The sequence below is a fragment of the Carlito syrichta genome, unplaced genomic scaffold (assembly GCF_000164805.1).
Source record: "Carlito syrichta isolate Samal-C Ts95f unplaced genomic scaffold, Tarsius_syrichta-2.0.1 Scaffold314761, whole genome shotgun sequence".
Taxonomy (NCBI): Eukaryota; Metazoa; Chordata; class Mammalia; order Primates; family Tarsiidae; genus Carlito; species Carlito syrichta.
In genome coordinates, this window is record NW_007258857.1 from 511730 (window position 1) to 531040 (window position 19311).

General features: G+C 37.0%; 1 protein-coding gene across 7 annotated transcripts in view; it reads left to right on the plus strand.

Annotated features, from left to right (window-relative positions):
• Positions 1 to 18097, plus strand: part of ATRX (ATRX, chromatin remodeler) — a 237710-nt gene extending 219613 nt beyond the window's left edge. For 5 of the 7 annotated variants that reach the window (XM_008071842.2, XM_021719487.1, XM_021719488.1 and 2 more), the window contains 5 exons: positions 10018 to 10167; positions 11323 to 11448; positions 12998 to 13093; positions 13864 to 13992; positions 15027 to 16452. In XM_008071842.2, the coding sequence (XP_008070033.1) occupies positions 10018 to 10167; positions 11323 to 11448; positions 12998 to 13093; positions 13864 to 13992; positions 15027 to 15305 (780 nt within the window). In that variant the 3' untranslated portion in view covers positions 15306 to 16452. Of the gene's footprint in view, positions 1 to 10017; positions 10168 to 11322; positions 11449 to 12997; positions 13094 to 13863; positions 13993 to 15026 lie in introns of all 7 variants that reach the window. The other 2 variants (XM_008071841.1, XM_008071843.1) reach the window with 1 other exon arrangement.
• The last annotated feature ends 1214 nt before the right edge of the window (positions 18098 to 19311 follow it).

Genomic DNA, 19311 nt, shown 5'->3' on the forward strand with positions numbered 1-19311 from the left:
TTCCGAATCTCCTTGCTGATTTTTTGTCCTGATGATCTATCTAGGGTTGTGAGTGGGGTATTAAAGTCCCCAGTTATGATAGTGTTAGAGTCGATATCTTTCTTCAGTTTTCCAAGAAGTTGCTTTATGAAAGTTGGCGCACCTATGTTGGGTGCATATATGTTTAGGATAGATATTTCTTGTTGATTGAGCTTTTTATCATTATGTAGTGGCCTTCTGTATCTTTTTTTATTTTTAATAGCTTGAAAGGGTATTTTGTCTGAAATTAAGATCGCTACTCCTCCTTTCTTTTGTATTCCGTTCGCCTGAAAGTTTGTTTCCCATCCTCTTACTTTGAGTCTGTGGTGTCCTTTCTAGTGAGGTGAGTCTCTTGAAGGCAATAGATTGTTGCCTGATGATATTTTATCCATTTTGCCATTCTATGTCTTTTCAGTGGTGCATTTAGTTTGTTCACATTTAGGCTAATAATTGAAATGCAAGAGTTGATCCCTGTCAGGAGGTTCTTACAGAGTTGTTCCTGTTTGTTTGTTGTCTTTCTTTGGGTTTTGGAGTTGGTTCATGTGTCTTTTTAATCTTTTGCCTGTACTCTTGTGAAAAATGTTGTTCTTTTTTCTTTTTCTTCTGTGTTCAGTACTTTGTTAAGTGTTTCTTGTAGAGGTGGTCTGGTGGCAGCATAGGTTCTTAGGGATTGGATATCTGGAAAAGATTTCAATTCTCCCTCACTAATGAAGCTTAGTTTGGCTGGGTAGGTTATTCTTGGTTGAAATTGTTTCTCTTTTAGAACTTTGAAGATAGGGCTCCAGGATCTCCTGGCCTGAAGGGTTTCTGTGGATAAATCTACTGCTATTCTCATTGGTTTTCTCTGGTAGGTAGTCTGTCCTTTTTCTCTTGCTGCCTTTAGGATTTTTTTTTTTATAGTTACTTTGTTTAGGAGAATTATCGTGTGTCTGGGAGTTGGTCTTCTCATTTGTTGTCTTGCCAGGGGTTCTCTGAATCTCTTGTGTTTGAATTTTTTCATCCTTGATGAGATGAGGGAAGTTTTCTTGAATGATTTCATGAAATGTTTGTTCCAGCGTGCTTCTGTTTCTCTCTCTGCCTCAGGAAGCCCAATTACTCTTAGGTTTGGTCTCTTGAAGTGATCATTCATCTCTTACAGGTTTTGTTCTGTCTTTTTGAGCTTTTCTATGCTTTTGACAGTTTGGGTTAGTTCTGTGTTTTGGTCTTCGAGCTCTGAGATTCTTTCTTCTGCTTGGCTGATTCTGCTTTCCATGCTTATTAGTCTGTTGTTCATTTCCATCACAGTATTCTTTACTGCTGTCATTTCTGATATCAGCTCCTTCCTATTTTCCTCTTGTCTCTCCTCAATTTTTTTAATTCTCTCCATTAATGTCTTGATGTCTGGGTTTGTTGCATGTAACCAGTCATTCTGGGGGCTCTTCATTGTTTGTGTTCCAGAATCTGTTTTCTCAGTGTCTGGTTTCCCAGGGTCTGTGTAAGACCAATATTCTTCTTTTGTTTTTTCTTCATTTGTGCGGTTTTTCCCCCTCCCTACTTTTTCCTTCCCTCCACGTCATTGTCTTCTTTAATCTGTTATTCAGGGGTAAAGGGATTGGTTTTACTTCTGTTTGTTGAATCTCCTATTCTTTATGTATGTCCTCTTACTTTGTTCAATTCTGGAGTTTGCACTGTAGGTTGGAGGTGTTCCTTTTTGCAGTTTTGAGATTTACCTAAGGGGATAGCTGTGATTCAAAATCTGTCTGCAGGTCCTGGTATTTGCTGACAGGTGTGTGGATAATGTGGAACCCACTTCCCACTGCCCTGGAATCTGTCCGTGCGGTGGGGCTGTAGGTTTACTCCCTGAAATAACATGTGGTTAGCAGAGCGGAGAGAATGGAGCAGATAGTGGGTTGAAGAGGGGAGTGGAGAGATAGAGGAGTAAGGGGGAAGCAAACGAGTGTGCCAACAAATAGAGAGAGAGGCCTATACTGAAACAGATAAAAACAATAGACCACAGCTGCAGACGAACCAACTCTCATACAAAAAAATAAAAAGTAAAAATAAAACATATAGTGATGATAACATACAAGCTAACCAACCACCTTTTTAGTGTGCTGTTCCTCTATACAAAGATATGGTTTACAGAGAGAAGAAAAGGAAATGGAAAAAAAGAAAAAAGGGAACAATACAGTAGGAATAGAATTAAGTCATTAAACTAACAGAATCAATGAAGCACACTCTGAGACATTTTGTTTAAGTCCAATGTCCTTTCAGGTCTGATTTCTAGTTTTCTTTTCAAGCTGGTAAATTAGTTTGCAGTTAGGGTCAGTTGCCCCTGATCTGCTGTGAAGGACAGTTCAGATTACCCTCCGTTCAGCACTCTGGTCTATGTGTTTATCAAGCTTGTTTCTCCCGTTTCAGTGTTGTTACCTTGAATCGCCAGCAGGTGGTGCTATCTCAGCTGCTTGCCCCAGAGGGGTGGGGCCGGACAGGAACAAGATGGCTGCTTGCCTCAGAGCAGGCAACAGGAGCCTTACGGCGGGCGGGCAGGACAGTCTCGGTTGCAGGAGTGGTGGCAGCTATCCCAGCACATCTTCCCTGAAGGGGTTTGATGTGGATTGCCTCGGGCCCGGGTGGTGTGATGTGCTACTGCCGTCACAGAGGCCATGGTGGCGGCGGCGGCGGCAGCGGGAAGGGCTGCGGTGGCGGTGGTGGTGGCACCGTTTGCGCCGCAGTAACTGTCCAGTTCGTTGCGATGTCCCAGCGGTGGCAACGGCCGAGCTCTGTATGAAGAGCAGGCTGCGATGTTGGGGTCCACAGCCCCCCGTAGCGAGAGTCAGAGACCCACTGCAGATCTCCTTTGCTGAGGGCTTCAGAGACCGGGTTGACCCGTCGCCATCTTGCCACTTCCTGGGCCGCCTTGTTCCGGTAATTTCTAAAAGAACTAGAAGTTGACCTTCCATATGACCCAGCAATCCCCTACTGGGGATATACCCAGAGGAACTCAAATCATTCTATCAAAAATATAGCTGCACGTGCATGTTTATTGCAGCACTGTTCACAATAGCAAAAACATATAACCGACTGTGCTGCCCATTGAAAACTGGACTGGGCTGGGCTTGGTGGCTCAGCCTATAATCCCAATACTTTGGGAGGCCGAGGTGAGAGGATTGCCTGAGTCCGCGGGTTATAGACCTACCAGGGCAACTTGGCAAGACTTTGTCTCTACAATAAATAATTAGCCGGGTGTGATAGCATGTGCCTATAGTTCTGGCTACTTGGAAGGCTGAGGCAGAAGGATCGCAGTAGCCCAGCAGTTCGAGGCTATGGTGGACGGAAGCGTGCCAATGCCCTCTATCCTGGATGACAGAATGAGACTTCTACTCAAAAAAGAAAACGAAACCTGGACTGGATTTAAAAAATATGGTACATATACACAGTGGAATATTATGCAGCCATAAAGAAGGACAAGCGTATGGATTTCTCAGCAACTTGGATGGATTTGCAGTCTATCTTACTTAGTGATCTTATCACAGAAACAAAGAACTGAGTACCACATGTTCCCACTCATAAGCGGACCCTGAACATTTAACATAATATACTGTAAGAACGGGATTGGCATTAGCGGGATACTGCTGGGGTTGGATGGTGCGGGCATATAACGTTTAAAATGGTACCTGATCTCAAACCAGGCAAAGTGGGGCCCAAAGGGAGGCCCAAACTTTACCTTTACAATGGCCATTTGTATACCTAATCCTCAGTTGTACCCCACATCTTCATAATAATTTTTAAAAATACAAAAGAGAGATCTTTGATCAGTATAAGAATTACAAGATGACCGCATGTATGTTTTTTATTATTATTTTACTTCCTTTAATTTTTTCTTTCTTTAAATTATAATTTGAAAGCCAAGTATGGTGGCACATGCCTGAAGTCCCAGCTACTCGGGAGGCTGAAGCAGGTGGACCACTTAAGCCCAGGCTGTATTGTACAGTGATTGTATAGTACAAAAAGATATAATTTGAACTGGTTTTTTTTTATTGTTTTTTTGAGTTGGAGTCTCGCTGTCATCCAGACTGGAGTGCAGTGGCCGCTCCCAGCCACCGCAGCCTCTATCTGCCGGGGCTCTGGCGATCCTTCCGCCTCAGTCTTCCAAGTAGCTGCAATTACAGACGCATGCTACCACACCCAGCTAATTTTTTGATTTATTGTAGAGATGAGGTCTCACCAAGTTGCCCAGGCTCAGGCAATCCACTCACCTCAGCCTCCCAAAGCGCGGGATTACAGGCTGTGTCACTGAGCCCGACTAATTTGAACTGTTAAATAGCTGCTTTTATTTCCATTTCATATGTCTTCTGTTTCCTTTTTACAGTACACCTATAGTTGAGTTAGAGGATGTAACAGTGTTTGTGGAAAAAGAAAAGAGATAGTATGAACTCCAAATTGTGTGGAATGAAAACTAAGTTCTAACTCAGACTCTACTTAGAAAACTGCTCCCTGTAGAAAGTCACTACAATCATATGAACTCTAGAATGGCAACTCTTTACCTCACAGTGGCATGTGTAATAATTGTAATGGATAACCATTTTTTACAGGTTACATGCTAAATATAGTATCTAGTTCTTTAAATGTTAAATTAAGCAGAAAACATTCTTATCAAAGGAAACTTTTACCCTCCACCTAAGTGAATTTGGCAGGCCTACCTTTTCTTTTATTGAAAGTGACAGGTTCTGTAGTTGTCACTGTCTTATTCAGACCAGCAATTTGGGAATCTGGTTATATTTATAAATGCTTTTTGGCAAAGGTTATGTGCTCTGGACCCAAAAATCTGATATGAGGTGTTATGTGAATTTCATTCAATAAGCTCTCTAGTTACTTATCAAGTATACTGCATTTTTTTCCAGTGTAGTTTGGGAAGAAACAGTCTTCACATCTGAAAGTGGAAGCTTTTTGACCAGGAATATTAAATTTCTTTACTAAGATTCAAGACTTATTTAAGTAATAAAAGGAATTCTTCATAGCTTTTTGAGTGGGTCATGTGGCAGTAAAGTATTCTATTGATTTTATTTCCAGATATTATAAAACTCAATTTCAAAGTGATGGCAAGCAATATAATTTTGAAACGTGGCAAACCCCCATCCCTGCCCCCAGGCAAAGCCTTGATTATTTTTTAAAAATTTTATTTTCAAGGTTGAATTTCAGAATTAATTAGATGAGAATGTTTGTCGGCTTGCCAAATAACTTAAGATTCTAAATAAATTAACTTAAACTATTAATTTTCCTTAAATTTGTTTTATTAACGGAACTAGTCATTTTTAAAGATTAAAGTAATATAGACCATGTTTTTCCCAGCTTAAAAGCCTTTTCACTTATTTAAAGAAAAATAAAGTTTAGACAAAGAAAAGTAAAGGTACACATTTGGATATAATTTAAACCTCATTTTGATGATTGTTGGCCTAGTGATTATAGATTCTGTTCCAGTGTTGTTTTCAGTAATAGTGTTACTATAGCAACTAATATAAATGCATACTTTAAGGGGAAAAAACAAAGGCCCCTCCACTGGTTGTGTTGCATATTGGGATGAAAATTTCCTTATTAACTTTTATAACTTGCTCTGGACATTGCAAAACTGTTTTTCATGAAGAAATAATCTGAAGATCCTACTAACAAATACTTTTTTGCCCTCTTAATCTCATCATTTGTTTCTTACATTGGTGGTGTGCTGTCATTAATTTAAAAGGGGAAAATGCAAAAACAATTTGTATTAGAAATGCTGTATTTTCTTTCTCTTGTTTGTGTCTGATATAGTACTCTGGAGGGAAAAAGGATTTCTGCCTTCATGCTTCTGAACTACATAAATGATTTTTCCGTGTTTTGTTTTTTTAAAGTTAGGCTGGGCATGGTTGTCCATGCCCGTAATCCCAGTACTTTGGGAGGCCAAGGCAAAAGGATTGCTTGAGCTCAGGAATTCAAGACCAGCCTGGATAACATGGCGAGACCTCCTCTCTACAATAAGCTCAAAAAATTAGCTGGGCATAGTGACACACACCTGTAGTCCCAGCTATTCTAGAGGCTGAAGCAGAAGGATCTTCTGAGCCCAGCAGGTCAAGACTGTAGTAGCTGTGATTATGTCACTGTGTTCCAGCCTAGGCAACAGAGTGAGATGCTGGCTCAAAAATATTTTTTAAAAATAAATAAATAAAAGTTAATTTACTTGCACTGTCTTTTCTTTGTTAAAATGAAGATTATGGAAAACATACTTATCTAAGTCTTTGAATATTTTTGACATAATCATTACATAAACAAGTGATCAGAATACATTAAAATTTATCCATTAACCCTTTCATTGCAGATTTGGTAATAAAAACTGGAAGCAGTCTTAATCTCTTAAACTCTTAAGTAGAGGAATGATTAAATAGATGAGAAAGTGTATCTATATAATATAAACACTGTGCAGCCATTAAAACAATGCTTTGTATTTGATGTAAAATTATGTCCATGGAAATATATTAAGGGAGAAAAGTAGATTTCAAAACTACCTATACTGCAATCCCATTTTTATGCGAATCTATGTGTGTGTGTGTGTGTATTAGTACTGTTTTCTTTTTTTCCTTTGCTGTTGGGTAAGATTCATTGTTTTGTTTTGTTCTTTGAAAAAAGGTAATATAGTAGCCAGGATGAAGAATGTTTTAGGAAAGGGATCTAAAACCTTTAAATGATAGAAAACAAAGTCATACTCTTTTCCTGTGACTTATTGACATTTCAGTTGGGCATGGGCATGGGCAGAGGCTGAACCTCTACCACAACCTGACCTTAATTAGAAAATAATGCCTGACCTGATAGGCTAGATCTTAAATCTGTAATTGTTGGGGGAAAGACATTAAAGGGCTTTGGAAATGGTGTTTTTTAAAAATGAATGTCCCCTGAATATGAAAATGGTAAAATTATGTATGTGAGATACAGTATAAGCATGAATTGTCTTTTTACAAGTTTTCTCTAAGAATTGTCTTTTTTTGTTTTTGTTTTTTTATTAAACAAGCGTATTCTTGTTTTGAAAAAGTACAAAAGTGTTAAAAGTGAAAAAGTAGACCTATTTAGGTTTCCCCCTCCCCTGAAATCCTTCAGTGGATTATCTTTTTTATCTAAGAAAACAGGTCTGGGAAATGGAGGAACTGTGACTCAAGAAAACAGACATTATTTGTGATGTGATAGAATAATCACTGTATAGAAATCAGGAAATTTAGTTTCTAGTCCCTGCTAGTCCATAGGCTGTATAAATGGAAAAGTTACTTTGCCTCTTTGGTCTTCAATTTCTACTAATTCCAAGATGATAAGTTTGGACTTAAAAATTAGGCACACCTCATCAACAAGGTTACCTGCATAATGAACATTTATATACCTAACCCTGAATTGTACCCCCAATCTTCAAATTAAAAAAAATTTTTAATTGTAGGATGCTAAGGATTGACTTGATAAAGCTTTCTGATATCTGAGACTTTCTTTTAAAAAGGTTATATATGAGTTAGTGTATATGTGTGTATACACATGCATACATACATTTCTGGAAAGGCTTCCCCTCCAACCATAAAAACATACTTAATACATGAATTGTGGTGTTTATAATTGAGAAACACTACACATAGTGTTTATTTTTTAAAAATTGGGTATTTTCATGTTTTTGTTTATTCCTGCTATTCTTATATTCTCCTGTTATACATGTGAGCAGAGAAAATTTCATCCTCATTTAACTTACAGTCATAGCTAGACGGATGTTATAGAATCAGTGGCACAGTTGAAAATGAATTCACTTCCTAGTACACAGTTCTCTTGGTCTTTTTCTTAGTTTGCTTTCTTAAAGAAATGAACTGGTATTGACTGTGGTTAAGATTACTTATTGCCAGACAGATGTAAAATTAAGGACTATCTATAGAAAATTTTAACTGTCATTTATTTGTTGTGTGTATTTGGCAAATTCTAAAGTCTCTCCTGAGTCATGGTTGGGAGATAGGCGTTGGATTTAGACATCTAAGGAAGTGTTATCTTTTAATAGAATGAATTAATGCCAATTGGCCTGTGGTCTTCAGTGCCTGGTCAGTAACTGTGGACTTCAGAGATTGATCTAGTGATAAACCTATTTTATGTGGTATAGACCAGAGGAGTCAGCTTTGATGGCAGATTTCTACACTGGTGTAGGAAAGAAGTATTTAGGTAATGTTTGAAAAGGAACTAAGCCTGTTATTATCTATGTAGTCTACCAGTAGACTTTATTGGGCATCTCGTTTATGTGGTCTTTAATGTTTTCTATTTTCAACAAAGGAAATAGCACATACCCACATTTCAAAATTAATTATAAAGTCTCAATTACAGCTGTACCTATTAAGAAAATCAGTTCCTTTTCCCTCATGAAAGGAAGGAATTGTAGTCAAATGTTTATTGGAGCAGCAAGCTAAAAAGTTGTTTATATGACATTAAATATCAGAATATTTAGAATTAACGTCAGCATTTGCTATTGTACAGAAAAACTTAGGCCCTCATTATCTGAATTTTTCATCTTGATTTATTTGACAGACATTTGAGTTTCTACCAATTTTTTGGACCATGTGCTCAAGGTGTAGTCAAATATGTAAAGATATATTTCTTTTCAAATGTGATTTTTGTCTTTGCAAAAAACATATGGAAACATTAATTATCACAAGATGTAGATTAAATTTGAATTTAATGTGCTATTTATCTCCCCTGCCTTCGTTTGATCAGTAATTATGATGTTTGTTCACTAAATTCACAGTTTAGAAAGTTGTATTCTAGGGGAACTTGTTAATAGCTATGGAAAATCCTTTTGTAAAATTAACTAATTTGCTTCTTATATATCCAAGTTTTCATATGCGATTTCTCAGTAAACAACTTGCAAATATTTTAAATTTTTTGTTGAAGGTAATATATCTGTGATTCACTTTAAGTCCCCCCCAAAAATCTCTGTGTCTCATTCTCACTGTCATAATTATATAGAGTAAGTAGTTCAGTGTTCTTAATGAGTATATAAATGATTTTTTAAGCTTTTAATTTTTTTAACCTTAAGTGAGTGACTTAAGACACCATGTGATTGCTTTCAAAAATAATATGGTAATAAATTGAAAAATGTACATCAGCCGGGCTCTGTGGCTCAGCCTGTAATCCTGCACCTTTGGGAGGCTGAGGTGAGTGGATTGCCTGAGCCCGCAGGTTCGAGACCCACCTGGGCAACTTGGAGAGACCTCATCTCTACAATAAATCCAAAAAATTAGCTGGGTGTGATAGTACGCGCCTGTAGTTCCAGCTACTTGGAAGGATCGCCGGAGCCCAGCAGGTCGAGGCTGCGGTGGCTGGGAGCAGCCACTGCACTCCAGTCTGGATGACAGATTGAGACTCCAACTCAAAAAAAAAAAAAAAAAAAGAAAAATGTACATCAGTATAAATTTGATCCATGGGTCTTTACATTGTAACTTATATTTGACCTTCCTACAATTGGAATATAAGGGCCATATGTTCCAGCTAAACTGTCCTGTAACTTTTTAGATTTATATTCGTTTTTTGTTAGTATAGTAATTGTTAGCTAAAGTGATTGTGAAAATAAAGCTGTTTATTACGTATAAACAGGAGTAGCCATACTTTTTAGTATAGGCTTTTAATGTAATCATTAATTTAATGATTAATTAAGCAGACTTATGTTAGCATTTCTCAACTTAGGACTAAGCACAAAATAAAATGCATGTTTTTTTTTCCTTTGAGTTGGGGGGAAAGACCTTGAAAGCTGAAAAGTGGTAATTTTAAAAAACAGAACCTCTAAAACATGATATATAAACTATGAAACTCTTACATAAGAGGCTTGATGTTTCATGTTTGTTGGCTGTTTGCTAGATAATTTATCATGTATATCAGAAATACGTATAGCAATTAGTTTCTAGTCTCACTTGACCGTAGAACTATGGCGATACAATCCAGAGGGAGAAAATAATTCTCTATTATTTCAACCCCTCTAAACAGGACACCATACTTGCAGAACTTCTTCAAATACATAAAGAACACATTGTAGGATATCATGAACACGATTCTCTTTTGGACCACAAAGAAGAAGAAGAGTTGACTGAAGAAGAAAGAAAAGCAGCTTGGGCTGAGTATGAAGCAGAGAAGAAGGTAGTTCATTCAAAATGATTTTTGGCTTTTGTTTTTATATTAGTCATTTGAAAGAGTAATGAGGAAGAAAAGGATCACATTTGAAACAGGTAATAATAATATAGTGGGTCTTTAGGAACAGAATCCACAATTACAAGAATCTGTTTATGGGCCTTGGCTACCTTTGGTGGTAGAGTGGGAGGAGAGGAGAGAAGAAAATAACATTTTACACTTAGAAAGTAGTAACCTCATTTCTGCTTAGCACTTGCTGAATTGAGAAATGAATTGGAGACTATATTTAGCATCACTTAGCTCCCATCATCACTGTCCCTTGTAGTAACAAACATACAGGAGCTTAGAGTTTGGAGGTGGGAGTAAGTGTTGCTTTAGCATGTATACCATGAAGTCTAAATTTTTGCTGAATATAAGAATACAAAAATATTCCATTAGGCATTAATGCTAGTTGCCAGCAGCAACTTTAAAGTAATTCTGTGTCTGTTTTAAACACTAACCCACTTGAGCAAAAATGTGCCTGAGCAAGGGAAACCTTATCCTAATACCTAAGTCCTTTTTAAACTCCTAACTCATTGTACCAAACTTCTGTAACGTTTATGTGAGGTTAGGAGTCTCATCAGAATTCTCTGAGTTGTCCCATTCTGTAGGAATTATCAGAGAAGAAAAAAGCCCACCTTTAAGGGGTTAAAGCTTTCTGTGAAATAAGATCTTGCTTTCTGGTGAAAGGGGTGTTTTGCTTGTTTGTGGGAGGGTGCTAATAATTTTCTAGATCTGAGAATGTAAATTCTTTTAACCAGTCAGTGATGTAGAATTTCAAGTTTTAAATCACAACATGAGCCGGGCTCGGTGGCTCAGCCTGTAATCCCGCTCCTTTGGGAGGCTGAGGTGAGTAGATTGCCTGAGCCCGCGGGTTCGAGACCCGCCTGGGCAGCGAGACCTCATCTCTACAATAAATCAAAAAATCAGCCGGGCGTGGTAGCGCATGCCTGTAATTCCGGCTACTTGGAAGGCTGAGGCGGAAGGATCGCTGGAGCCCAGCGGGCGAGGCTGCGGTGGCCGGGAGTGGCCACTGCACTCCAGTCTGGGCGACAGAGTGAGACTCCAACTCAAAAAAAAAAAAAATCACAACATGAAAAGTACATAATTTTTTTTTGTTTTTAGGGACTGACCATGCGTTTCAACATACCAACTGGGACCAATTTACCCCCTGTCAGTTTCAACTCTCAAACTCCTTATATTCCTTTCAATTTGGGAGCCCTGTCCGCAATGAGTAATCAACAGCTGGAGGTAAGTTGTGAAGTATAAAAGTAGTTTAACATGAATTAAATGCAGTTTCATGTGCCTTGTTGTTGAGGGTTCCCTATGCAGGAATATCACATTCTCCAGAAGATTACCTCTGAATAGACCAAGAAATTGTTCTTATATTTGTTGACCTTTTGGAACCAACATAACATAGTAAAATGTGGTTTGTACAGCGTACAAGTCCTTGAATTAATGTAGTTTTAATTATTTTAATTAAGGAACAACAGGGCAGCTGATTGGCTAGGGAACTAGCACTTTCCTCAGTTATAAAATATTTAGAATAGGCCAGGCTTGGTGGCTCAGCCTGTAATCCCAGCATTTTGGGAGGCCAAGGCGAGTGAATTGGCCTGAGCCTGTGGGTTCAAGACCAGCCCGGGTAACTTGGCGAGACCTTCTCTCTACAGTAAATCAAAAATTAGCCAGTCATGGTAGTGCGTGCCTGTAATTCTGGCTACTTGGAAGGCTGAGGCAGAAGGATTGCCTGAGCCCAAGAGGTAGACGCTGGGGTGGCCTTGCATGTGCCACTGCACTCCAACCTGGGCAACAGAGTGAGACTCCAACTCAAAAAAAAAAAATTAGAATAAACAAATTGCTTGTTTAGTGTTTGAAAGTAAGATAAATACATACATTAATTTGCATTCAAATGTAGTGTACATGTACCATTAAATATTTGATAATGTTCAGTATTTATGAAATAAATGGTTTAAAGGTAGAATCAATTATAAATTAAACAGGAAAGATTGGGTTTTTATTATACCAACAATTTAATACCTTAATTGAATCTGTAGTTTACTTTTTTATTTTTTTATTTTTATTTATTTATTTATTTATTTTTTGAGTTGGAGTCTCACTCTGTCGCCCAGACTGGAGTGCAGTGGCCACTTCCAGCCACCACAGCCTCGACCTGCTGGGCTCCGGCGATCCTTCCACCTCATCCTTCCAAGTAGCCAGAACTATAGGCATGTGCTACAATGCCTGGCTAAATTTTTTTTGATTTTTTTATTGTAGAGAAGAGGTCTCGCCAAGTTGCCTGAGCTGGTCTTGAACCCGCGGACTCAGGCAATCCACTCACCTCAGCCTTCCAAAGTGCTGGGATTATAGGCTGAGCCACCGAACCTGGCCTAAAACCCAAATTTTAATCTTTTTTTTAAACCCAGTCCTAAAGAGTCAGCAGGTTTTTAATTTTTATTTACTTTTTTATTTTTTTTATACAGACGAGGTCTCCCTATGTTGCCCAGGGTGGTCTTGGACTCCTGGCTTCAAGTAATCCTTCTGTCTTGGCCTCCCAAAGAGCTAGGATTACAGGCAAATTATTAAATTATTGCTACAATAAAACCCAAATTTTCTTCTTTTTAACAAGACCCTTTTGGCATTGATAAGTTTTATTTTATTGATGGTGAATTTTGCTGTTCTCTTGAATACATTAAAGAGTTCTAAAACCACTTGCTATAAATTGACAAAAGGAAGAATCCCTATACTTCAAAACTGTGCTGTCATTATACCCTTATATAACTTATTTCTTGTATTTTTCTAGGACCTCATTAACCAAGGACGAGAAAAAGTTGTAGAAGCAACAAACAGTGTGACGGCAGTGAGGATTCAGCCTCTTGAAGATATAATTTCAGCTGTAGTAAGCTAATTGGCAGTTGTTTTATTCCATACTCCAATTTGTGTCCTCCCCCAAGCATCTGCTTAGATTTTTGTTTTTGCTTCACTTCTTATAACTTGACTTGCAGTAATGAAATACTAGTAAGCTGGATAATAGTGCCAAACTGTAACCCAGCAATTTTATATAGATTTTGGCATAAAAGAGAAATGGATAAAATCTAAGAATTAAGAAATTAAGCATAGAAATTTTGCTTTTTACATAAATATTTTAATTGCCAGTTGCACAAATTAAATCAAAATAGTTGTTTCATTCCCGAGATAGCAACCCATGTATATACATGTACAATGGACAACTTAATACCCTGCTTTTTTTTTTTTTGAGTCAAGGTCTCACTCTGTCATCCAGGCTGCAATGCATCATCACAGCTCACTGTAGCCTTGACCTCCTGACCTCAGGAGATCCTTCTGTCTTGGCCTTCTGAGCAGCTTGAATTACTAGTGCTCGCCACTATGCCTGGCTAATTGTTTTTATTTTTTTGTAGAGATGAAGTCTTGCTGTGTTATCCAGGCTAGTCGTGAATTCCTGGGCTTAAGCAACCCTTCCACCTCCACATCCCAAAGTGTTGGGATTATAGGCATGAGCCACCACGTACAGCCTAGTACTCAGCTTTTACATCACTTTTTTAAAAAAAAAGATAAAGAAAAACGGAATAATTTGTAAAATCTTCAGTTTTTAAAATTATTTTCCTCAATTATACAGTATAAGAAGTAAACAGAAAATTTTTCTTTTAGTGGAAGGAAAACATGAATCTGTCAGAGGCCCAAGTACAAGCGTTAGCATTAAGTAGACAAGCCAGCCAGGAGCTTGATGTTAAACGAAGAGAAGCAATCTACAATGATGTATTGACAAAACAACAGATGGTAAGAATTCTGACTATCTCTAGGTTGTGTTTAATTTTCTTGAATTTACAGTAATGGGTTTGTGCGACATCTACATCAGTAACCATTCCTATGGAGGGATGAATGAACATTGATGATTCTGGAAGAAATTTTGTCCAAAACCTAGTAATGTCAAGTAAAAATAATGCCTTTTGTTACAAAGGAGCAACAACTTCCTAAATGGGTCTCCTTGAAGTTTATATAAAATCTATTCCATATAATTATATTTTTCATGTATTCTGGACATCTAAATAGGAATTTTTGCCAGACTTTTATCACATTGGCCATTTTTAGACACCTTCTAAGCAGAAGTATACTTGTCAATGTATTTAATTTGAGAATTAAGAGTAGTGCTACAGATGGTATATATAAAAATTTTGTACTAAATTATATAATTCTTTAAAAGGCTAGCATATTCCAAGATCCTTGATCATCTTTTCCGGCACAGTTGTTTGCCAGCCATCTGCTCTGTGCTGGGAAATTTCAACTCTTGACTCCAGGGAATCAGTTTCTGTGGCATGAATATTACTTAGAAAGCACTGCAGAATTGTGTAGAGTTTTAAATTATCTTAGGAAATTTGAGACATTTTAGGTAGGAATTATTCCTACTGCAAGTGCTTTTCCCTTTGGTGTTTATCACTAAAATGTTTATTTGCATCAGCATGTAAAATAGTCAAAAGAATGACAAAGAAAGGAGACTTGACAAAAAGTGCTGTAACTAATACTTGACTAATCACAGTGCCGGACAGGTTACTATGACAACTAAACTAAATGCTGCTTGCAATGTAACAGTCAAGTCATTAAGAGAATTTAGCCTTTCATGGTGTTACTAACTGGTTTCTACAGTAATGGTCCTTTGAATGCCATCAAATTAGTAGTGGTGATAATAATAATGCGTTTTCCTTTTGGTATGGTACCCTCCCCCCCTTTAACAAATTGATTTTTAACTCAAAACTTGATACTTGCCTTTTTGAGACAGGTCATGCACTTGTAACAGCTCCCTTTTCTCTCTATAGTTAATCAGCTGTGTTCAGCGAATACTTATGAACAGAAGACTCCAGCAGCAGTACAATCAGCAGCAACAGCAACAAATGACTTATCAACAAGCAACACTGGGTCACCTCATGATGCCAAAGCCTCCAAATTTAATCATGAATCCTTCTAACTACCAGCAGATTGATATGAGAGGAATGTATCAGTCAGTGGCTGGTGGTATGCAGCCACCACCATTACAGCGTGCACCACCCCCAATGAGAAGCAAAAATCCAGGACCTTCCCAAGGGAAATCAATGTGATTTTGCACTAAAAGCTTAAAGGATTGTTAAAAATCATAGAAAGATCTTTTATTTTTTTAGGAATCAATGACTTAACAGAACTCAACTGTATAAATAGTTTGGTCCCCTTATATGCCAATCTTCCATATTAGTTTAAAATTTTTTTTGAATAGGGCATACCATTTCTCCCTGACATTTGTCAGTGATGTTGCCTAGAATCTTCTTACACACATTGAGTACAGAAGATATTTCAAATTGTTTTCAGTGAAAACAAGTCCTTCCATAACAGTAACAGTTTCACAGATTTCCTCTCTAAATTTTTATGCCTGCTTTTAGCAACCATAAAATTGTCATAAAATTAATGAATTTAGGGAAGAATAAAGATTTATATATTCATTCTTCACATATAAAACACAGCTGAGTTCTTAGAGTTGATTCCTCAAGTTAAGAAATACTTTTGTACTTAATCCATTTCTTGATTAAAGTGATTGAAATGGTTTTAATGTTCTGTTGACTGAAGTCTGAAACTGGGCTCCTGCTATTTCATAGCTGTGATTGAAAGTTAGAAACTAAGGGTTATCTCTGACACAGAATTGTGTGCAATATTCTTAAATACTACTGCTCTAAAGTTGGAGGAGCCTTGCAGTTATCTTAGCATTGTATAAACAGCCTTAAGTACAGCCTAAGAAGAGAATTCCTTTTTCTTCTTTAGTCTTTCTGCCATTTTTTGTTTTCAGGTATATGTGCTGAAATAATTACTGGTTAAATTTCAGGGTTGTGGCTTATCTTCCACACATGACTTTTCTCTTTCCTGGCACTAATATAAAGCACATCTCTTAACTGCATGGTGCCAGTGCTAGTGCTTCATCCTGTTGCTGGCAGTGGGATGTGGACTAAGAAAATCAAGTTCTAGCATTTTAGGAGGCTAACGCTGAAGTTGTTGTGGTTAGGTTCACACCCTGTTTTATAAACAACATCAAAATGGCAGAACCATTGCTGACTTTAAGTTCACATGAGGAATGTGCTTTAACAATTCCCAGTACTGTCAGTATTGTGATATAATTCCTCTTAAAGATAAGGATCACTGGCTTATTATATGCTCTTCTTTTCTCTCAACATCATGTTCTTTTACCCCAATTTCCTTACATTTTCTTAAATTGTTTCAAAGTTTGATTTTTTTTAGCTTAGATCTATGAGGCAATTTTTTTGATCAAAATTAATTCATCTAATATTCTTTTGTGAGGTTTTACTAGAAAATCATTACATTTTATTTTTTCTTAATCCAGACCTGTAAAAATGACATAACTTTATTCATGTATAAATGGTTACTTGAATTCTTAAAGGAAAAGATTGTTTTTGACTATGAGAGTCAACTCAATATGGCAAAACCATTTTTGAGATGGTGATATGACAGGTAGTGGAAACAGCTTAAGAATTCTAGAAAAAAAGCTGGATGTAGGGTTTGCTCTAGGTATCACTGGATTAGAATTTTAACATTAGCTAAAACTGTTTTGTTTGAATGATTAAGAGATTTCCATCTTGGAAGAACTAGTGGTAAAACATCTAAGAACACTAGGTTTGCGATATAGAATTTGTAAAGTTTGGTGGATATATCCCTTCCCCACCTTCCTTTGGTGAGGTATCACTAACAAATTCCATATATTTAGATATGCCAGCCATATAGTCAAACGCATTTAATTGGTGGGGGCAGATGTGCATTCACTTTAGAAGAAATGAAAAAGAATTTATGAAGTTAAATATTTGAAGGCAGTAACATTCTGGCCAATTGTTATCAGTTGGTATTTCTACAAGTCCAGAATAATTTAAACCTGATTTATTAGACCTGGGAATTTTCATCATGGTCTAATTTACTCAAAGACATGGATGTGAAAATTTTAGGCAACCTTCAACCTTCTAAACCTTTTTCACCATGGACAAAACTATGACTTAATATTTAGAAGGATTAATTGGAAATCAGAATTTGAAATAAAACTTGGACCACTTTGCATACACTCTTCTCACTTGGCATTTTAGCTACATAATATGTACTTTGAGTATAACATCAAGCTTTAACAGATATTTAAAGAAAAAAATCACCAATACTAAAAGGCTCATTTTTATATTTGTTTTAGATGTTCTAAATAGTTGCAATGGCTTAAAAATGACGATTTAAAATGTTGCTTGTAATACAGTTTTGCCTGCTAAATTCTCCACATTTTGTAACCTGTTTTATTTCTTTGAGTGTAAAGCATTTTTGCTTAGTATTGTGATATTGTATATGTTTTGTCCCAGTTGTATAGTAATGTTTCAGTCCATCATCCAGCTTTGGCTGCTGAAATCATACAGCTGTGAAGATTTGCCTTTGTTTCTGTTAGACTGCTTTTCAGTTCTGTATTGAGTATCTTAAGTACTGTAGAAAAGACGTCACTTCTTCCTTTAAGGCTGTTTTGTAATATATATAAGGACTGGAATTGTGTTTTTAAAGAAAAGCATTCAAGTATGACAATATATACTATCTGTGTTTTCACCATTCAAAGTGCTGTTTAGTAGTTGAAACTTAAACTATTTAATGTCATTTAATAAAGTGACCAAAATGTGTTGTGCTCTTTATTGCATTTTCACAGCTTTGAAAATCTGTGCACATACTGTTTCATAGAAAATGTATAGCTTTTGATGTCCTATTGAATGGTGGTTCTTTTGCACATTTAGTTATTTAATATTGGGAGGTCAAGAAGTTTGATTTTTGAATCTGTTATATACTACATTCTGTAAAAGGAGATCTCTAACCTCAAAAAGAATTTACATACTAGGAAGCCTGTATATGTTTGTGTTAGTTTTGATTGTCTATGTGTAATCCAGCACCATTTCCTGCTTCCCAATAGCTGTATCATTCATTTTTATCAAGCAGGGCTACCAACCCATACTTGATACAAAAGCTGCTTACCATCCATAAGCCATAGCAGGTAAATGGAAACCTTATTACCTGGCCTCCATAGAAGTTGAGTATTCTGTAGTCTTCCCTTAGCTATGCTCATGTTCCCTCTATTATAAAATCAGACCCATATTAATGTGCCCCAAATAAAACTTTAAAGGCAATTACTTATCTTTCCCAGTAACTATTGTTCCTTTGAGAGTAGCATATTGTGAAGCTATAGATACTTATTCTAACAGTAAAATAAGTCAACTCTTGTATATGTTTACTTCACTAAAAATTATGTTCATGTTATTGCCTACCTTATTTCACCAGATTCAATCGCAAGAGACTTTGGCTGTCTCCAAATCAGATTTACCCTTAGAGAATGAACATTTTTCCACCGTTGATTTTTTTTTGAGTCTATAATCTGAGCCAATCCCAGAGGAGTGACCACGTTTCAGAAATGCTTTCATCTGTGCAACATTTTATATATGCTATTATATGGGGTGAATAAAAATTAAAAATCCAAAATATATACTGTGTCTAAGGTCAATATCTGCCAGGTAACTAAACTTGTTCACATCACTAGTGTTTAATTACGGGATACTGCCCCACCCCCAAGAGTTTTCCCTCTTGGGATATGTGCTGCCACCAACTCTGGAATAATCTTCCTGACACAGTTGTGCCTACTAAAAGGGCAATCACCCTTCCTCCTCGCTCTCTAGGAATCTGATAGTAACCACTACATACACACCTTCACCAAGGAAAAGAACGTAATAGAATAGAATTTTTACTGAAGGAATGAAAGGGTGAGGCAAATCAGTTGGTATTTCTACAAGCAGGTTTTCTTTAATTTATGTGTCACAAGCAGTCTCTACCCAGCAACACTCATCTGCCTTGTGCTCCTGAACACTCTGCTCTTACTTTCCTTCTCTGATAGAAATATGTAAGGGAGGGAGGAGTTCAGCTGTAACCTTTAGCTATGCGTACTAGATAACTACTAAGAGACTTCTACCTATTAGATACACCGAGGCCCATCCCTGTAGTTCTCACATCAAATATGTGTTGGTTTTCAAGAAAGGTGAAGAGGGATGGCTTATCGGATACAAAGAT